This window comes from Chiloscyllium punctatum, chromosome 4 (assembly GCF_047496795.1).
Source record: "Chiloscyllium punctatum isolate Juve2018m chromosome 4, sChiPun1.3, whole genome shotgun sequence".
Lineage (NCBI taxonomy): Eukaryota > Metazoa > Chordata > Chondrichthyes > Orectolobiformes > Hemiscylliidae > Chiloscyllium > Chiloscyllium punctatum.
In genome coordinates this window covers 4,983,391-5,001,519 of record NC_092742.1, presented here as the reverse complement: position 1 = coordinate 5,001,519, position 18,129 = coordinate 4,983,391, and the positions used below count along the sequence as shown (strand labels likewise).

Here is an 18,129-nt window from a genome sequence, read left to right as displayed (position 1 = left end):
ATGACTCCCAGCAGGCTTAGCCCACTGAGGAGGGGGTGGCCAGGGGGGCAGATCAGGGTCATGGACCAGGATGCATTCTCTGTGTGCAGTGACAGTGATTACAGCAAAAACCTGTAGCCCTTTGTTAACGAAGAACTCAGGATTATAGAGCTAAGCAGCAGATAGAGAACTCTGAATCAACAAACAGATAGGCACCTTATTTGGAGGAAGTATTAGAAGGTGTTCATCTTCCAGACAATGGTTAGCACCTTCAGTAGGTGGTGGACTCAGTGGGAAGAAAGGAGTAAAATAGTTGGCCATAATACAACATTCATGCAACACAAGAGACGTTATTGTACAAGACAGAGCTCACGATATTGGGAGAAATGTATTAGCATGGATTGAAAATTGGCTAACACAAAAGAGAATCTGTATAAATGGGTTCTTTTTCAGGTTGGACTGCCACAGGTTCATACAAGAGGCATTAATTATTTACTATCTACATGAATGATTTGGAGGAGTGGGCAGTGCGCTAAAGATACAAAAATAGTTGTGACAGCATGCTTTGTTGAGAACATAAGGAACCTTAAGGGGATATAGATAGGTTAGGTGTGTGGACACAAACTTGGACTTTGATGTTGGAAAACATGACATTGAGTTCTTTATCAGGAAGAATCAAAAGTAGACTATTACTTAAATGAAGAGACACTTTTAAAAAAAAGACGTTCCTGAGTATGAGTCACGAAAGATTTGCCTGTAGGTACAGCAAGTAATTAAGGAGGAACTTTGGCCTTCATTAATTGAGGTTTGGAGTTTAAAAAGAGTGAAGTCTTGTTACAACTTTACAGCGTATTGGAGGGGCCACATCTGAAATTCTGTATACAGTTTGATCCCCATATTTTAAAAAGGGGATACTAGCATTGAAGGCTGTTCAGAAGAGATTCACAAGTTGATATTTCCATTGGTGTGGAATTTGGGGACAGGATTACTGCATAAGGAGACCTTCATTTAAAAGAGAGATGCAAAGGAATTTCTTCTATCCTAGAATTTGGAAGTTAGATCAGTGGAAGTATTTAAGAGACAGTAGATTCACCTTATCTATCGTCCTCATGATTTTATAAACCTCTAGAAGGTCATCCCTCAACTTCCTACACTACAGTGAAAAATGTTCCAGCCTATCCTTATAATTCAAACCTTTCAGTCCCAGCAAAATCCTGGAAAACCTTTTCTGAACCCAAGCCAATTTAATAATATCCTTCCTATAGTGGGCACCAGCACTGTGCACAGTACTCCAAAAGTGGCCTCACCAACATCCTGTATAATCACAATATGATATCCCAAGTCCTATACTCAAAGGTCTGAACAATGAAGGCAAGAGTACTAAATGCCTTCTTAACCACCCTACCTGGGACACAAATTTCAAAGAATTACATACTTGTAGATTAATTTAGGTTGGCATGGATGAGTTAAACCGAAGGGTCTGTTTCCATGCTGTACATCTCTACGAACCCCAGGTCTCTTGGTTCGAAAACACTATATAAGTTCTACCTTGTTTGTCTTAGCAAAAATGTAACACCTTGCATTGGTCTAAATTGAACTCCATCTGCCACTCCTCAGCCCAGTGGCCCAACTGATCAAGATCGCTTTTTAATCTCAGATAGCCTTCTTCACTGTCCACTATACCAATGTTTTTGGTGTCCTCTGCAAATGTATTAAAAATGCTTCCTAAATTCTCATCCACATAACTTATAATAATGACAACCTACAATACTTCACAGGAACATGATCAAACCCAGCATGATATGGAGCCCCATAAAGATGCAAGATAAATGTATGGAGGGAGAGAGTAATAGCAGGATACAGGGACACAGAGCGTAATAACTCGTAAAGAACATGAGTAAAGCATATACCTCAACGTGGGCCACCTAGGTGAAATTATTTGTTTTTTTTGGGTTGTGACTCTCCCACTGCTAATTTATTACCTGTTTCCGGGCTCCATCTGGCACTTCTCACTTTCCTCTGACACACGCAGGCTGGACAGTTGCGAGGTCATGTCAGCCTCAGAATTCTGCTCAGATTCTGCATCTAAAATAAATTTTTAAGTTATATTGAGTGCAATGGCATAAATACATTACCAAAGTAAATGCGATGAGGAAAAAAGGTGACTAAGTTCAGAGCCTATGGTGATCATTGTCAACACCCATTACTTACAGAAAGGACAAGGAGAAAGTAAGGACACCACAAGATTCTAACTGAACTACAGAGGTTGAAATGAGATACAGAGGGATTTAGGTGTCCCACTGCTTGAACCACTAAAAGGTTACACAAATAGGTATAAAAAGTCTAAGAATTTTGTCTTGCAAACGTTTCGTCCCCTGTCTAGGTGACATCCTCAGTGCTTGGGAGCCTCCTGTGAAGCGCTTCTGTGATCTTTCCTCCGGCATTTATAGTGGCCTGTCTCTGCCGCTTCCGGTTGTCAGTTCCATTGACAATGGAACGAGGACATGCCGCAACCCAAAGGACTAGCCACACTACCATACATCAGGAGCATTTCCGAACCGACAGCCAGACTACTGCGACCACTAGGACTCATAACAGCACACAAACCAACAGCCACTCTCAGACAACAACTCACCAGAACGAAGGACCCAATACCCAACATAAGCAAAACCAATGTAGTGTACAAAATCCCATGCAAGGACTGCACAAAACACTACATCGGACAAACAGGAAGACAGCTAACGATCCGTATCCATGAACACCAACTAGCCACGAAACGACATGACCAGCTATCCTTAGTAACCACACACACAGATGACAAGCAACATGAATTTGACTGGGACAACACTACCATTATAGGGCAAGCCAAACAGAGAACAGCCAGGGAATTCCTAGAGGCATGGCACTCATCCACAGACTCTATCAACAAACACATCGACCTGGACCCAATATACCGGCCACTACAGCGGACAGCTGGAACTGACATCCGGAAGCGGCAGAGACAGGCCACTATAAATGCCGGAGGAAACAGCACAGAAGCGCTTCACAGGAGGCTCCCAAGCACTGAGGATGTCACCTAGACAGGGGACGAAACGTTTGCAAGACAAATTCCCAGCTCGGCGAACATAACCACAACAATGAGCACCCGAGCTACAAATCTTCTCCCAAACTTTGAATAGAAAGTCTAAGCAAATAGAATTTAGTAGTTCATTGTGAGGGAATTGCACCCACTGCAGTTTAGAAGAATAAGAGGGGACTTGATTGAAGAATATAAGATCCAAAGGCGTTTTGATAGGGTGGATATGGTGAGGACAATTCCTGTTCTGGGAATATCTAGAGCTAAGGGACCCTTTCAAAGTTAAGGATCACCCTTGTAGATCAGAGATGTGGCAGATTTTCCCCACAGAGGGTCTTGAGTCCTTGGAACTCTCTTCCTCGAAAGCAGAGACCTTGAATATTTTAAAGGCTGAACTAGATCACAGGGAGAGAGATTTTTAGAATAGGCAAGAACATGGAGTAGGAGAAGGAGGGCTTATGCCCGAAACGTCGATTCTCCTGCTCATCGAATGCTGCCTGGCCTGCTGTGCTTTTCCAGCAACACGCTTTTCAACTCAGGAACATGGAGTAATCAGATAGCTGCAACCTTACTGAACTTGGGTGTGGAGGTGGGGGGGCGGAAAAGAGGGTGGAAGAGATAGGCTCGAAGGGTATGTACATCAAAAGGTTTTTAATCTGGTATTCATTGTCCAACCCTAACTGCCTTTAAGGAAGTGACGGTGAGCCACAAATTCCCATCGTTTGCCATTTCCAATCCGGAAAAATCTCCATCAAATTATCTCTGAACCTCCTATATTCCAGGGTTCACAAAGTCTAGTTCAATAAACCTAGCTCCTCACCAATCAGAGCCAGAAGTGACATAGCTACAACTAATCCTCACCACATCAACTTAAAATTATAAACAAAACCTGAGCTGTTTTTGTGATGGGAACATTTTTAGGGCTATAATTCCCAGGTGAAACACTGGCAATAACAACAGTTAATTTAAAGCTAGAAGAACCACTCAAGCAGCACTACGACCTATTACACAGTATTGGCTTACAGCCACATTATTTCGGAGTACAGTTATCCAAAGAGACAAAAACAAGATAGTGGAGAAAAGAGACTAGAGTCATAGGGATGTACAGCATGGAAACAGACCCTTCAGTCCAACCCGTCCATGCCGACCAGATATCCCAACCCAATCTAGTCCCACCTGCCAGCACCCGGCCCATATCCCTCCAAACCCTTCCTATTCATATACCCATCCAAATGCCTCTTAAATGTTGCAATTGTACCAGCCTCCACCACTTCCTCTGGAGCTCATTCCACACATGTACCACCCTCTGCGTGAAAAAGTTGCCCCTTAGGTCTCTTTTATATCTTTCCCCTCTCACCCTAAATCTATGCCCTCTAGTTCTGGACTCCCCCACCCCAGGAATATACTTTGTCTATTTACCCTATCTATGCCCCTTATAATTTTGTAAACTTCTATAAGGTCACCCCTCAGCCTCCGACGCTCCAGGGAAAACAGCCCCAGCCTGTTCAGCCTCTCCCTGTAGCTCAAATCCTCCAACCCTGGCAACATCCTTGTAAATCTTTTCTGACCCCTTTCAAGTTTCACAACATCTTTCCGATAGGAAGGAGACCAGAATTGCATGCAATATTCCAATAGTGTCCTAACCAATATCCTGTAAAGCCGCAACATGACCTCCCAACTCCTGAACTCAATACTCTCACCAATAAACAAAAGCACACCAAGTGCTTTCTTCACTATCCTATCTACCTGCCACTCCACTTTTTCAAGGTGCTATGAACCTGCACTCCAAGGTCTCTTTGTTCAGCAACACTCCCTAGGACCTTACCATTAAGAGTATAAGTCCTGCTAAGATTTGCTTTCCCAAAATGCAGCACCTCGCATTTATCTGAATAACTCCATCTGCCACTTCTCAGTGTATTGGCCCATCTGGTCCTGATCCTGCTGTAACCTGAGGTAACTCTCTTCGCTGTCCACTACACCTCCAATTTTGGTGTCATCTGCAAACTTACTAACTGTACCTCTTATGCTCGCATCCAAATCGTTTATGTAAATGACAAAAAAGTAGTGGACCCAGCACCGATCCTGGCACTCCACTGGTCACAGGCCTCCAGTCTGAAAAACAACCCTCCACCACCACCCTCTGTCTTCTACCTTTGTGCCAGTTCTGTATCCAAATGGCTAGTTCTCCCTGTATTCTGTGAGATCTAACCTTGCTAATCAGTCTCCCATGGGGAACCTTGTCGAACTCCTCACTGAAATCCATATAGATCATATCTACCGCTTTGCCCTCATCAATCCTCTTGGTTACTTCCTCAAATCAAGTTTGAGAGACATGATTTCCCACGCACAAAGCCAAGCTGACTATCCCTAATCAGTCCTTGCCTTTCCAAACACATGTACATCCTGTCCCTCAGGATTCCCTCCAACAACTTGCCCACCACCGAAGTCAGGCTCACTGGTCTACCTTGTCCTTACAGTGGCACCACATTAGCCATCCTGCGAAAGCAAAGATTATTTTGCCTCAAAATGATTCAGAAGAAATTCAACAAGTGACAATTATGACAGCTTTAACTATAAAGTATTAATGAGGAGAAAAAGTTTCTAGTGCCGAGGATTAGGAACCACGAAACACAGATTTAAAACAGTTGATGTAACATCCATGGGACAGAAGGAAATTTTTTTTACTGTATAGAAATGTCATGTGTTTTGCATATGGGACACACTGCCTTAAGGGGTGCTGGAAACAGAAACATTCAAAAACAGAATTGGACGAAGGAAGTGAAAAATTGGAGGGTCATGGGACAAGATTATACTGGGACCAATCAAATAATTCTCACACAGCAGCACTGACATGATGTCTTACTCTATATAGTAATACCAAAATACTTACTTTAAACTCCGATATTTACAGAACAGGAGGCGGCCATTTGGCCCATTGTATGTGCACCAGTCAACAAAGATCTGATTACACTTGGAACACTCCGCCACAAATGGCAGTGGATTCTGGATTAGGTGCTAATTTTAAATCTGAGGTAGCTAAATTATTGGTAAGGAAAGGTGTTAGGTCACAGATCAGCTTTTCACCCAAACTCCGGAGGTTATGACAACACTAGTGAATACATAAATACTGTTTAAATGTTACAAGAGTTTCTGATTCAACCAGCCTTTCAGGCAGTGAGGTTCAGAATCTCACAACCTACCTTGGTGAAAACATTTCTCTTCAATTCACCTCTTAGCCTTTTAGATTTTACTTTAACTTTATGCCTATGGTATTGACCCCTCCTCTAATGTAAACATGCCTTCCTATTCAGGCCCCTCATAATCTTAGACACTTCTATCTAGCCCTCTTGCAAGCTCTGTTGCTCTAAAGTAAACAATCCCATCCTATCTAATCTTTCCTTATAATTCTGACCTTCCAGCCCCGACAGCATGCTAGTAAATCCCCTCGTACAATTACACCCTTCCGATAATGTGGTGACCAGAACTGCATGCAGTACTCCAGTTGTGACCAGAGCAGTATTTTATACAGGTCTAAGTTTGCTCACCGAGTTGGTAGATTTGTTCTCAGACGTTTCATCACCACACTGGGTAACATCATCAATGAGGTAAAAACAATGACTGCAGATGCTGGAAACCAGATTCTGGATTAGTGGTGCAGGAAGAGCACAGCAGTTCAGGCAGCATCGAAGGAGCTTCGAAATTGACGTTTCAGGCAAAAGCCCTTCATCAGGAAAAAGCCTGATGAAGGGCTTTTGCCCGAAACATCAATTTCAAAGCTCCTTGGATGCTGCCTGAACTGCTGTGCTCTTCCTGCACCACTAATCCAGAACATCATCAATGAGCCTCCAATGAAGTGCTGGTGTACTGTCCCACTTTCTATTTATGTTCTTAGTCTATTGTGGTGGGTGATATCACTTCCTGTTCTTTTTCTCAGAACATTGGGTCCAATTCGATGTGTTTGTTGATGGAGTTCCATTTTGAATGCCAGGCCTGTCGGAATTTGCGTGTGTGTCTTTGTTTAGCCTGTGCCAGGATGGATGTATCGTCCCAGTTGAACTGGTGTCCCTCATTGTCTGTGTGCAAGGATACTAGTGATAGTTGGTCATGTCCTTTGGCAGCTAGTTGGTGGCTTGTGTATCCTGGTGACTAGTTTCCTGCCGGTCTGTCCGACATAATATCTGTTGCAGTCTTTGCAGGGTATTTTATATTTGATGTTCGTTCTGCTGGTTGTTGGTACAGGGTCCTTTAAATTGATCAGAAGTAGTTGCGGTGTGTTGGTAGGTTCGTGGCCTTCCATGATGCCAAGGGGCTGGAGTAGTCTCGTCGTCATCTCTGAGATGTCTTTAATATGGCAGGGTGGCTGGAGTCTCTGGGCATTTTCTATCTTCTTGTTTAGGTTTGTTGTATAAGAATCTGCAGACTGTGCTTGTCAGGTACTGGTTGCTCTTGAACACATTGTATAGATACTTTTCTTCAGCATCACATAGTTCCTGAGTGCTGCAGTGTGTTGTGGCTCATTTAGATAATGTCCTGATACTGCTCCATTTATGGGTGTTGGGATGATTGCTCTTCTGGTCGGTATGTGTTGCTTTCCTGTAGACGCTGGTCTGCAGCTCTCCATCGACTTTTCCTTCTACTGTGACATCTACAAATTTTCACAAAAATTGCAGTATTTTATACAATTCCAGCATAACCACCCTGCTCTGCTATTCCATCTTTTGGCTAATAAAGTCATATAACTCACATTTCATCTTCAGAGGGTCAGGCAGACTTGATGGTCCAATGGCGTCGTTCCTCATTATTGGGATCCTATGATTCTACCTACCCTGCGATCTTCAGGGTCTATAATATGATGCACATCAAGATCCCTCTGATCTTCAGTATGTTCCAGGTTCCTACAATTAATAGCATAACCTCGTCTTGTTAGCCTTTCCCCAGTACATTGTCAAACTTTTCCAGGTTGAATTACATTTGTTCTGCCCACTTGACTAATCTGTTAATATCCTCCTGCAGTTTATGGCTATTTTCCTCATTATTTACCACCTCCATTTTTGTGTCACTTGTGAATTCCTTGATCATACCTGCCTCATTTCAGCCCAAAACATTAATGTACACCATAAATAGCACAAACCGGTACCAAGCCCTGCAAAACCCACTGAAATCAGACTTCTACTCACTGAAACAATCTTCTGTCATACACAGAAATAGGAGTAGGCCATTCAGCCCCTTAAGCCTGTTCAGCATACAATGAGATCATTGCTGATCTGTGGCCAAATACCTTCGTTTAACAATAATTTATCTACCTCAGACTTAAAGTTGGCAACTGATCCAGAATCTACTGCCATTCGTGGCAGAGAGTTCTAAACATCTGCCACCCCTTGCCTATAGAAATGGTTCCTAACATCTCTTCTGAATGGTCAAATCCTAATTGTCAAACAATGCCCCCTTGGTCTAGGATGCCCAACCAGTGGAAGTAGTTTCCCTCTATCTGCTCTGTCTTTTCCTGTCAATCGGTTTACCTTCTAAATTTTAGAGAAAGCCAGCCTAATGTGAGTAATCTCTCTTCATAACTTACAGGTGTCATTCTTGCAAACCTCCCTCCAAAACCAATCTATCCTTCCTAAGTAAACACCAAATAAATTGTGGATGCTGTGAATCAGAAACAAAAACAGAAATTGCTGAAAAGCTCAGCAGGTCTGGCAGTATCTGTGCACAGAAATCAGAATTAACATTTCAGGTACAGTGACCCTTCCTCAGAAGTTCTGTCTACAATGCTATCTCACTTTGTGCTATCAGCAAATTTGGTGACTTGACCCTTTCTGCCATTATTCAAGTTGTTAAGAAATAATGTGACCAATTGAGGGTCTAAGACACATGCTTGTGGGACAACACTGGTCACATCCTACCAATGAGTACCTGCCCATTAGCCCTACTTTGTCACCTGCCACTCGGCCAATGTTAGTAACTTGCCCACAATTCCATGAGCAAACTTTAGTTAACAATCTCTTAAATTGGACTTTATCAAATACCTTCTGGAAGTTCATATAAACAATATCCAGCCCTGTCCACTACCATAGTCACCTCTTCACAAATCTAATGAGGTATTTTGACCTATCCTGCTCTCCTTGCTTAACTGAAGATTTTCAAGAGGTTCAGTTACCCCAACCTTGATTTTTTTCTTAAAAATTCATTTTAGGGATGCAGGTGTTGCTGGCTGAGCCAGCATTTAAAGTTCATCCCTAGTTGCCCCTTGTGAAGGTGGGGGTGACTGCCTTCTTGAACCGCTGCAGTCCACCTGCAGTGGGATGACTCAACGCCAATAGGGAGGGAATTCCAGCATTTAGACCCAGAGACACTGAAGGAACGGTGATATTTATTTCCAATTCAGGATGGTGAGTGGCTTGGAGGGGAATTTGCAGGTGGTGGTCTTCCCATATGTCTGCAGCCCCTGACTTTCCACATGGGAGTGGTCAAGGGTTCGGAAGGTACTGTCTGAGGATCTTTTGTGAATTTCTGCAAGGGATCTTGTCGATAGTACACTGCTACCGAGTGTCGGTTGTGGAGGAAGGAGATGCTTGTAGACATAGAGCAAATCAAGCAGGTTGCTTTGTCCTGGCTGGTGTCAAGCTTCTTGAGTGTTGTTGGAGCTGCACCCATCCAGGCAAGTGGGGAGTATTTCATCTTGACCTGTGCCTTGTAGATGGCGGACAGGTTTTGTTTGGGGGTGGGGTGGGGGAGGGGGCATGGTCAGAAGCTGAGTTACTTGCTACAGTACTCCTAGCCTCTGGCAGTGATTAGATTGTCTCTTATTGGTGATGGTTATAACCTGGCATGTGTGTGGTGCAAATGTTACTTGCCACTTGTCAGCCCAAGCCTGGTTATTGTTCAGATCTTGTTACATTTGAATGTAGACTCCAATAACGTCCATATCACAGATGTTAGTCTAACTGGTCTGTAACTCCCTGGTTTTCCCAATTTGCCTTGAAAGCTTCTGCATCCTGTCTCTCAACCAATTTTGAATCCAATGTGCCACATTGCTTTGCATCCCATGGGCTGCTTATTCTATTTTATCCTCATTTCTGTTGTCAATAAACTTCTGTTTTGTAATTAAAGCAAAACTTGCAGCATTACATGCCTATATTTCAATGAGAGACCACTTTATTAATCCCAAAGCAAACTAGAATACAATCAAATCAGATCCCATTCAAGTAATAACGTCAGCTGGGATCATAACAATGCCCTTAGGCCATATGGGGATGGGAAATAATATACCTCCTCCTAGAACAAAACTAGAGGCGTGCAGGGGGCTGTCAAGGCTTGGTCTTTAAGTATATTCAAGGCTGAGATAGACATTTTAGACTAGGAAGAAAATCAAGGGCTATAGTGAAAAGGCAGGTAAATGGAGGAGTTGAGGAATGAGATCAGCCATGATTTAATTGAATGGTAGAGCAGACTTAGACAGGGTGGTCTAATTTTGCTCCCATAGCTTATGCTCTCAATGCTTTTACTTTCTTGATCAGTCTGCCACAAAGAACCCTCTAAAAACTTTGTTAAAGTTCATTCATACACATTAAACACATTATATTCATCAACACACTGCGCAGATACAAAAGTTTAATCTAACTTGTCAAACATGACCGTCCCTTACAAAATCCATGCTGACTATTCCTGATGAATCCATGCCTCTCCAAGTGTAGATCTATTCTGTCCCTCAGAATTCTAATAACATCCCCACCACTCAGGTTACTCTGACTGGCCTATAATTTCTTAGGTTTATCCTCCTGCCCTTTTTTAATAGTGGACAATATTAGCAGTCCTCCAATCCTTTGGCACCTGATCTGTGGCCAAAGAGATTTGAAAATTACTGTTAGGGCTCCTGTTATTCCTCTCATCTCATTCATCAGCTTGAAATGCATCTCATATGAGCATGTAGGTTTATCCATTTTTAAAGCTGCTAAACTGACTAGTACCTTTTCTCTCTTTTGTGTGTTCTCTCTACATTAATACCTTTTAATATTTCACAATCATCCACCCTGATGTCAATAGTTGTGTTGTCCTTTTCCATTGTGAAGACCATCGCAAAGTACTCATTGAGGGTTGTGGCCATATCTTCTATGCTTTCGTGGGTAACTCCCTTAGTGACAGGAAACAGAGTGTGGTGGTTGAAGGCTGTTTGTGTGACTGGAGGCCGGTGTCTAGTGGCTATGGCAGGAATCAGTACTGGACCCCATATATATGTAATTTATACTGATCACAAACAACATCAGAAACAATTTATATATATCATTCATACAAAATCACAAACAATAAAGACTCCAGCACTGATTCCTGTGATGTGTATGTACATTGTACATATATATGTATATGGGAGAATGTCAGAGGAATGATAAGTTTGTATAGGACGTTACAATTACCTGGATGTTTGACAGTGAGGAGGAAGGTCTTTGGTTACAGGAGGATACATATTGAATCATCATAGAATCACAGAATCCCTACAGTGTAGAAACAAGCATTTGGCCCAACACGGTGGCACAGTGGTTAGCACTGCTGCCTCGCAGCGCCGGAGACCCGGGTTCAATTCCCGCCTCAGGCGACTGACTGTGTGGAGTTTGCACGTTCTCCCCGTGTCTGCGTGGGTTTCCTCCGGGTGCTCCGGTTTCCTCCCACAGTCCAAAGATGTGCAGGTCAGGTGAATTGGCCAAGCTAAAATTGCCCGTAGTGTTAGGTAAGGGGTAGAGGTAGATGTAGATGTAGGGGTATGGGTGGGTTACGCTTAGGCGGGGCGGTGTGGACTTGTTGGGCCGAAGGGCCTGTTTCCACATTGTAAGTAATCTAATCTAAGTCCACACCAACTCTCAGAGGACCATCCCACCCAGACTCACTCCTCCATCTATCCCTGAAAGCCTGCATTTCCCATGGCTAATTCACCTAAATTACATATCCCTGGACAGAAGCTCCTTGGATGCTGCCTGAACTGCTGTGCTCTTCCAGCACCACTAATCCAGACTATGGGCTAATCCACCTAACCTGCACATCTTTGGACTGTGGGAGGAAACTGGAGCACCCAGAGGAAACCTATGCAGACAAGGGGAAAGTTTGCAAACTCCACACAGGTAGTTGCCCGAGGTGCTGTGAGGCAGTAGGGTATATCAATTATATGGGTATATCAATGGCAGATGGAACTTAATTCCAAAGCGTGAGTGATGATGTACTTTAAAAATCAGTAACAAGACAAGAGAACACTCAATGAATAGCAGGACTCGAGGAAGCTCATTGGAACAGAAGACTCTGGGAGTGCGAGCCCACAGATCCCTGAAGGCAGGAGAGGTTAATATGGTTAAGGTGGCATTTGGGGCACTTATCTTTATCAGTTACGGCATAGATTTTAAGGGTAGGGAATTTTATGTCAGAGCTGTACAAAAGTTTAATTAAGTGTCGAACAATATGATTGCACTGGAGGGGGTGCAGAGGAGATTCACCAGGATTGGTGCATTTTAGCAGGTATATAAGATGGTATGGATAGGGACAGCTTTTCCCCTTGGTTAATTTTAAGGTGAAGGACAGACGGCTCAGAGGGGACTGGAGGAAACTTTTTTTTCACCCAGAGGTTGATCAGAATCTGGGAGGGCAGGAGAAGCAGGAAACCTCAAACTTTAAAATGTACGTGGATGAGCTTTGGGTTAAGTGCTGCAAAGTGGGATACTGTAGAAAGGTCAATGAAGACTTGAAAGCTGTCGGGTCTCTTCTGCACTGTATGATTCAACACCAAGACATTGATGCATTTCCCAACAAGGCAACAGTTCCAGGTAAAAGGAGAATGACTATACTCTGAGTTATTCACAGTCAGGAGTTTTTGAAAGTCAGTTAAATCAGTGGGACATCAGAAATCAGCAGCAATCTTCAAAGAGTACAGCCCATGCATAAAACATCCAATGAGGATACAGCCTCGTAATTATTTCACACACCATTTCTAAAGGAAATGCAAACATTCTGCACAGCAACAGTGCCTATATCACACTCCCTGCAGAGTGGGCAGCAAATTCCCAAGTAAGGATATAGACATAGTTAATGGGAACTGTCTTTTCCCCAGGATGGGGGATTTGAAGACTATGGCGCACATTTTTGAGGTGACAGGAGAGATTTAAAGATATGGGGCAAACCTTTTACACAGAGTGGTTCACATATGGAATGAATTTCCTGAGGATGTAGGTACAAATACAACATTTAAAAGATATCTGAATAAGTATATGAATTGGAAAGGTTTAGAGGGAAATGGGCCAGGAGCATGCAGGTGGAACTAGTTTAGCATTAACTGGTTGGACTGAAGGGTCTGTTTCCATGCTGTATGACTCCATGACTATGACTCTACCCTGCTATTTGCTCTTATTCTTGTCTCTTTCCACTTACAAAGACTTTCCTTGAATTGGATCTCTTTGACCAAGATTTAGGTGGTTATAACCTAGTGCTTTTTTGAGTAGTTGGTGTGACTGCATTCCTGTGAAACAACCCTCAACTTATTTTTAATCGACAATGAAGGCACTACACAAATGCACGTTTTTGTCTTTTTCTGACACATGCAAACAGTTCTCCAGGTGGAAAGGCTGGGGGTTTCCAGGAGTTTTTTTTAATTTATTCATTCACAGGATTTGGGTGTTGCTGGCTAGACCAATATTTATTGCCCATTCCTAATTGCACAGAGGTCAGTTCAGAGTTAACTGCATTATTGTGGGTCTGGAGTCACATGTAGGCTAGACCAGGTAAGGATGACAAGCTTGAGGCTGGAAGAACATCTCTGCCTCCTGATGCTGCCTGGTTTGCTGTGCTCTTCCAGCCTCCTGCTTGTCTACCTTCGATTCCAGCATCTGCAGTTGCTATTTTGTCTCAGACCCAGGTAAAGAAAGCAGCTTCTTTCTCAAAAGGGCATTAGTGAATCAGATGTTTTTTTATTAAAAACTGACAATTGACAACAGTTTCAAGTTCATCATCAGATTCTTAATTCCAGACTTTATCAAATTCACAATTCTACCATTTCCCACGGCAGGATTCAAACCTAGGGGACATTTCCTGGATCTCTAGATTATTAATCTCACAATAATACCACTGCTCCCGATGCGGTCTCCTCTACATTGGGGAGACTGGGCGCCTCCTAGCAGAGCGCTTTAGGGAACATCTCCGGGACACCCGCACCAATCAACCAAACCGCCCCGTGGCCCAACATTTAAACTCCCCCTCCCACTCTGCCGAGGACATGGAGGTCGTGGGCCTCCTTCACCGCCGCTCCCTCACCACCAGACGCCTGGAGGAAGAATGCCTCATCTTCCGCCTCGGAACACTTCAATCCCAGGGCATCAATGTAGACTTCAACAGTTCCCCCATTTCCCCTTCCCCCACCTCACCCTAGTTCTAAACTTCCAGCTCAGTAACTGTCCCCTTGACTTGTCCGGACTTGTCCTACCTGCCTATCTCCTTTTCCACCTATCCACTCCACCCTCTCCTCCCTGACCTATCACCTTCATCTCCTCCCCCATTCACCCATTGTACTCTATGCTGCTTTCTCCCCACCCCCACCCTCCTCTAGCTTATCTCTCCACGCTTCAGGCTCCCTGCCTTTATTCCTGATGAAGGGCTTTTGCCCGAAACGTCGATTTCGAAGCTATTTGGATGCTGCCTGAACTGCTGTGTTCTTCCAGCACCACTAATCCAGAATCCACTGCACCATTGCCTTGCCTAAAGCCAGGCTTGTACTTTTCGAAGCAAAATTGCTACAGACAGAATCTCCCCTTATAGCGGTCAAAAGATACAAAAACAAACGCAATACAAATCATTCCCACATAATAAATCTCAATCGATTCCATCAAAAGCCACTAAAAAAACCCAGTAAAATCTGCTTAACTGACAATGTTAAATATCTAGGGTTTTCCATATCTTGCAAAGAAAAACATAATCAATATCTAGGTAAAACTGTAGTACTAATGTTCATATATCATAGCATATCAATACAAGCACGATACGCCATTTTGCCTTTCCCACCAGTGGTATCCAATTAACCTCAAATCTTCCATACATCCCTGAAATTGATTTTCCTTCATTTTGCTTTCTTCTAGCATAGCTGGCAGCATCAACATTTGTTGCCCATCCTAATTGCCCCGAACCTGTTCAGCCATTATAGAGTCAACTATATTACTGTCTCTAGATCATAAAAGCCAGGTTGGGTAAAGATGGCAGATTTCATTTTAACTAGAGTGTTAGTGAAGCAGATGGTGTTTTACAATGATTACTGAGACCAACTTCATGTTGCAGATTTATTCATTTAATTCAAATTCCACTAGCTGCCATGATTGTATTCAGACCGATGGCAGCATAGAATTAGTCCGAGTTTCTGGATTATTGCCCCTGCAATGGTACAACCACAGCATTACCGCCTCCCCCTCGCAAAATACTTTACCATTTCCAACAAAAACAAAAATTGCTCAGGACTGAGGAAGGGGCAGCAGACCTGAACATTAACTCTGATTTCTCTCTGCAGATGCTGCCAGACCAGCTGAGCTTTTCCAGCTATTTCCATTTTTATTTCTGATTTACAGCATCTGTATTCTTCAGGGATTTTTTACTTATCCATTTCCTTTCTGAATATTATTATTAAATGGGTTTCCATCACCTTCTCAGGTACTAATCCAAGATCACAACCTCATCAAGTAAAACATTATTTTCACATCTCCTGCTACAGCTCTTTTACCAGCTGCAATAAATCACTGACCTTGTGCTACCAAACCTTCTGTCTCTGAAACAGTTTCTCCTTACTTATATAATTACAAAGGGGTTTTACAAATTCGGAGCAGAAGTAGACCATTCAGTCCCTCAAACCTGCTCTGTTATTCAATGAAATCATGGCTGATCTGTTTGTGTTTCAAATTCCACATTCCCATCTACCCCACTAATACTCAATCCGCCGGCTAACAATAATCTACCTCCACCCTAAAGACAATTAATGACCCCATTTCCTCCGCCTTCTGAGGCAGAGATTTCCAAAGTCACACCACCCTCAGATCAGAGAAAAAACATTTCTCTTCTCTGCCCTAAAAAGGTTACCGGAGAATCGATGTTTCGGGCACAAGCCCTTCTTCAGGAACGTCAATTCTCCTGTTCCTTGGATGCTGTCTGACCTGCTGCGCTTTTCCAGCAACACATTTTCAGCTCTGATCTCCAGCATCTGCAGTCCTCACTTTCTTCCCTAAAAAGGTGACCCCCTAATTTTAAAACAGTGCCCTGTAGTTCTGGACTGACCCAAGACAGCAAACAACCTTTCCATGTCCACTTTGAGAAGGAATCTCTCTCTCTTGAGAACACTTCTATCATTTAATTTTCACCACTCCAAGGACAACACCAATGTCTCCAGTTTTGTTTAGCCCACATAACTGAAGCTCTCTCATTTCCGGTGATGTTTAGATTCTATGTTGAACGTCAGTCATTCACCTGGAATTATGATGGTGGGCAAATACAGATTGCTCGAGATATACTGTACACAGAGCAATTGCACATTTGCCTCTGGCGAACAAACTCCTCAGACGTTGCCATCAGAATGGCAACTGTTAGTGCCTTGTCTCACAGTATTTTCAGCACAGCTCTGTAAATATTGTTTCTTTGAACAATAATCTTTTGAAAGCATCTGTCGAACCTAGCTCCACCACTCTGTCAGGTAGTGCCTTCCAAATTCTAACCACACCTTCTACTAATTCACCATAAAACCTGCAGAAAGCCAGCATTAGTAAAAGATGCCATCTAGCCTGAAAACTGTTTCATAAAGACAAACACTTCCTTGTCAGATTTCAAGAGGCTACACCACAATCAAGATAAAAATCTGCCAAGATTTATTCAGATGTTCTACACTCTTAGTTCAAACCTGAATTAAAAACAAGTCTGACCTTTCACAAAGTGGAAGTGGGATCATTGCTCTCAGAAACTCTTCAAATTACTGATTTAAAGAAAATGTAGATTTTCAGAGATAGATTCAGTCTCAATTTTTTCAAATAAATTCAGCCATTTCAGAGGACAGGATAAAGACATGAATGTTGATATCAATGCAAAGGCACAGACTATGGGTGGGTTTCTAGTCTTTGCAAAACGTCTCTGGTGCTGCAAAATATACAAGGTGGGATGGGGATGGGGGTGGGTACAGGCATGGGGTTCAGGGATGATAATGGGGTGGGGGATGAGGATGGGGAATGGGTTTCGGGGATGGGGGGAAATGGGGATGGGGAGAAACTGGGATGGGGGTCAGGATTCCGCCCGGGGGTTGGGGGGGGGGGGTCAGGATTCCGCCCGGGGGTTGGGGGGGGGGGGGGTCAGGATTCCGCCCGGGGGTTGGGGGGGGGGGGTCAGGATTCCGCCCGGGGTGGGGGGTAATGGGGCCCTTACCTGGTACCGAGACCCGGCCCCGACGCCGCGGCCGCTGCTCCTTCTCCTCCTCTTGCTCCTGCGGCTGCTTGTCGGTCCCTGGCACCCCTAGGTTCATCCCCATCTTCATCTCGCTTCGACTCGGTGTCTTCCCTCCCTCCGAATGCCGCTCAACCTCTTCTCCCGCTCCCTCCTCCTCCGACATCGGCTCCGCCTCAACAGGACAGCGTCCAGCAGCCGCTCCACTCGCCATCATCCAGCCGCCGAGCCGAGGAGGGGCGGAAATAGCCGAGTACCGCCGGAGGTCGCCGAGGACCCGCCTCCTCGCGGGTGGAGCCGAGTACCGCCGGAGGTCGCCGAGGACCCGCCTCCTCGCGGGTGGAGCCGAGTACCGCCGGAGGTCACCGAGGACCCGCCTCCTCGCGGGTGGAGCCGAGTACCGCCGGAGGTCGCCGAGGACCCGCCTCCTCGCGGGTGTAGCCGAGTACCGCCGGAGGTCGCCGAGGACCCGCCTCCTCGCGGGTGGAGCCGAGTACCGCCGGAGGTCGCCGAGGACCCGCCTCCTCGCGGGTGTAGCCGAATACCGCCGGAGGTCGCCGAGGACCCGCCTCCTCGCGGGTGGAGCCGAGTACTGACGGAAGTAACCGAGGGGCCGTGCTACGGCCCCGCCCTCTCACGGA

The 18,129-nt window shown here is 44.4% G+C and overlaps 1 protein-coding gene across 1 annotated transcript in view; it reads right to left on the bottom strand.

Annotated features, from left to right (window-relative positions):
* The window catches only part of tmed8 (transmembrane p24 trafficking protein 8), a 30,944-nt gene that overhangs the window by 12,696 nt on the left and 119 nt on the right, over positions 1-18,129 (bottom strand). The window contains exons 2-3 of the mRNA XM_072567829.1: positions 17,471-18,121; positions 1,962-2,064 (exon numbers count right to left, since the gene is read on the bottom strand). Of these exons, the coding sequence (XP_072423930.1) occupies positions 1,962-2,064; positions 17,471-18,121 (754 nt within the window). The remainder of the gene's footprint in view (positions 1-1,961; positions 2,065-17,470; positions 18,122-18,129) is intronic.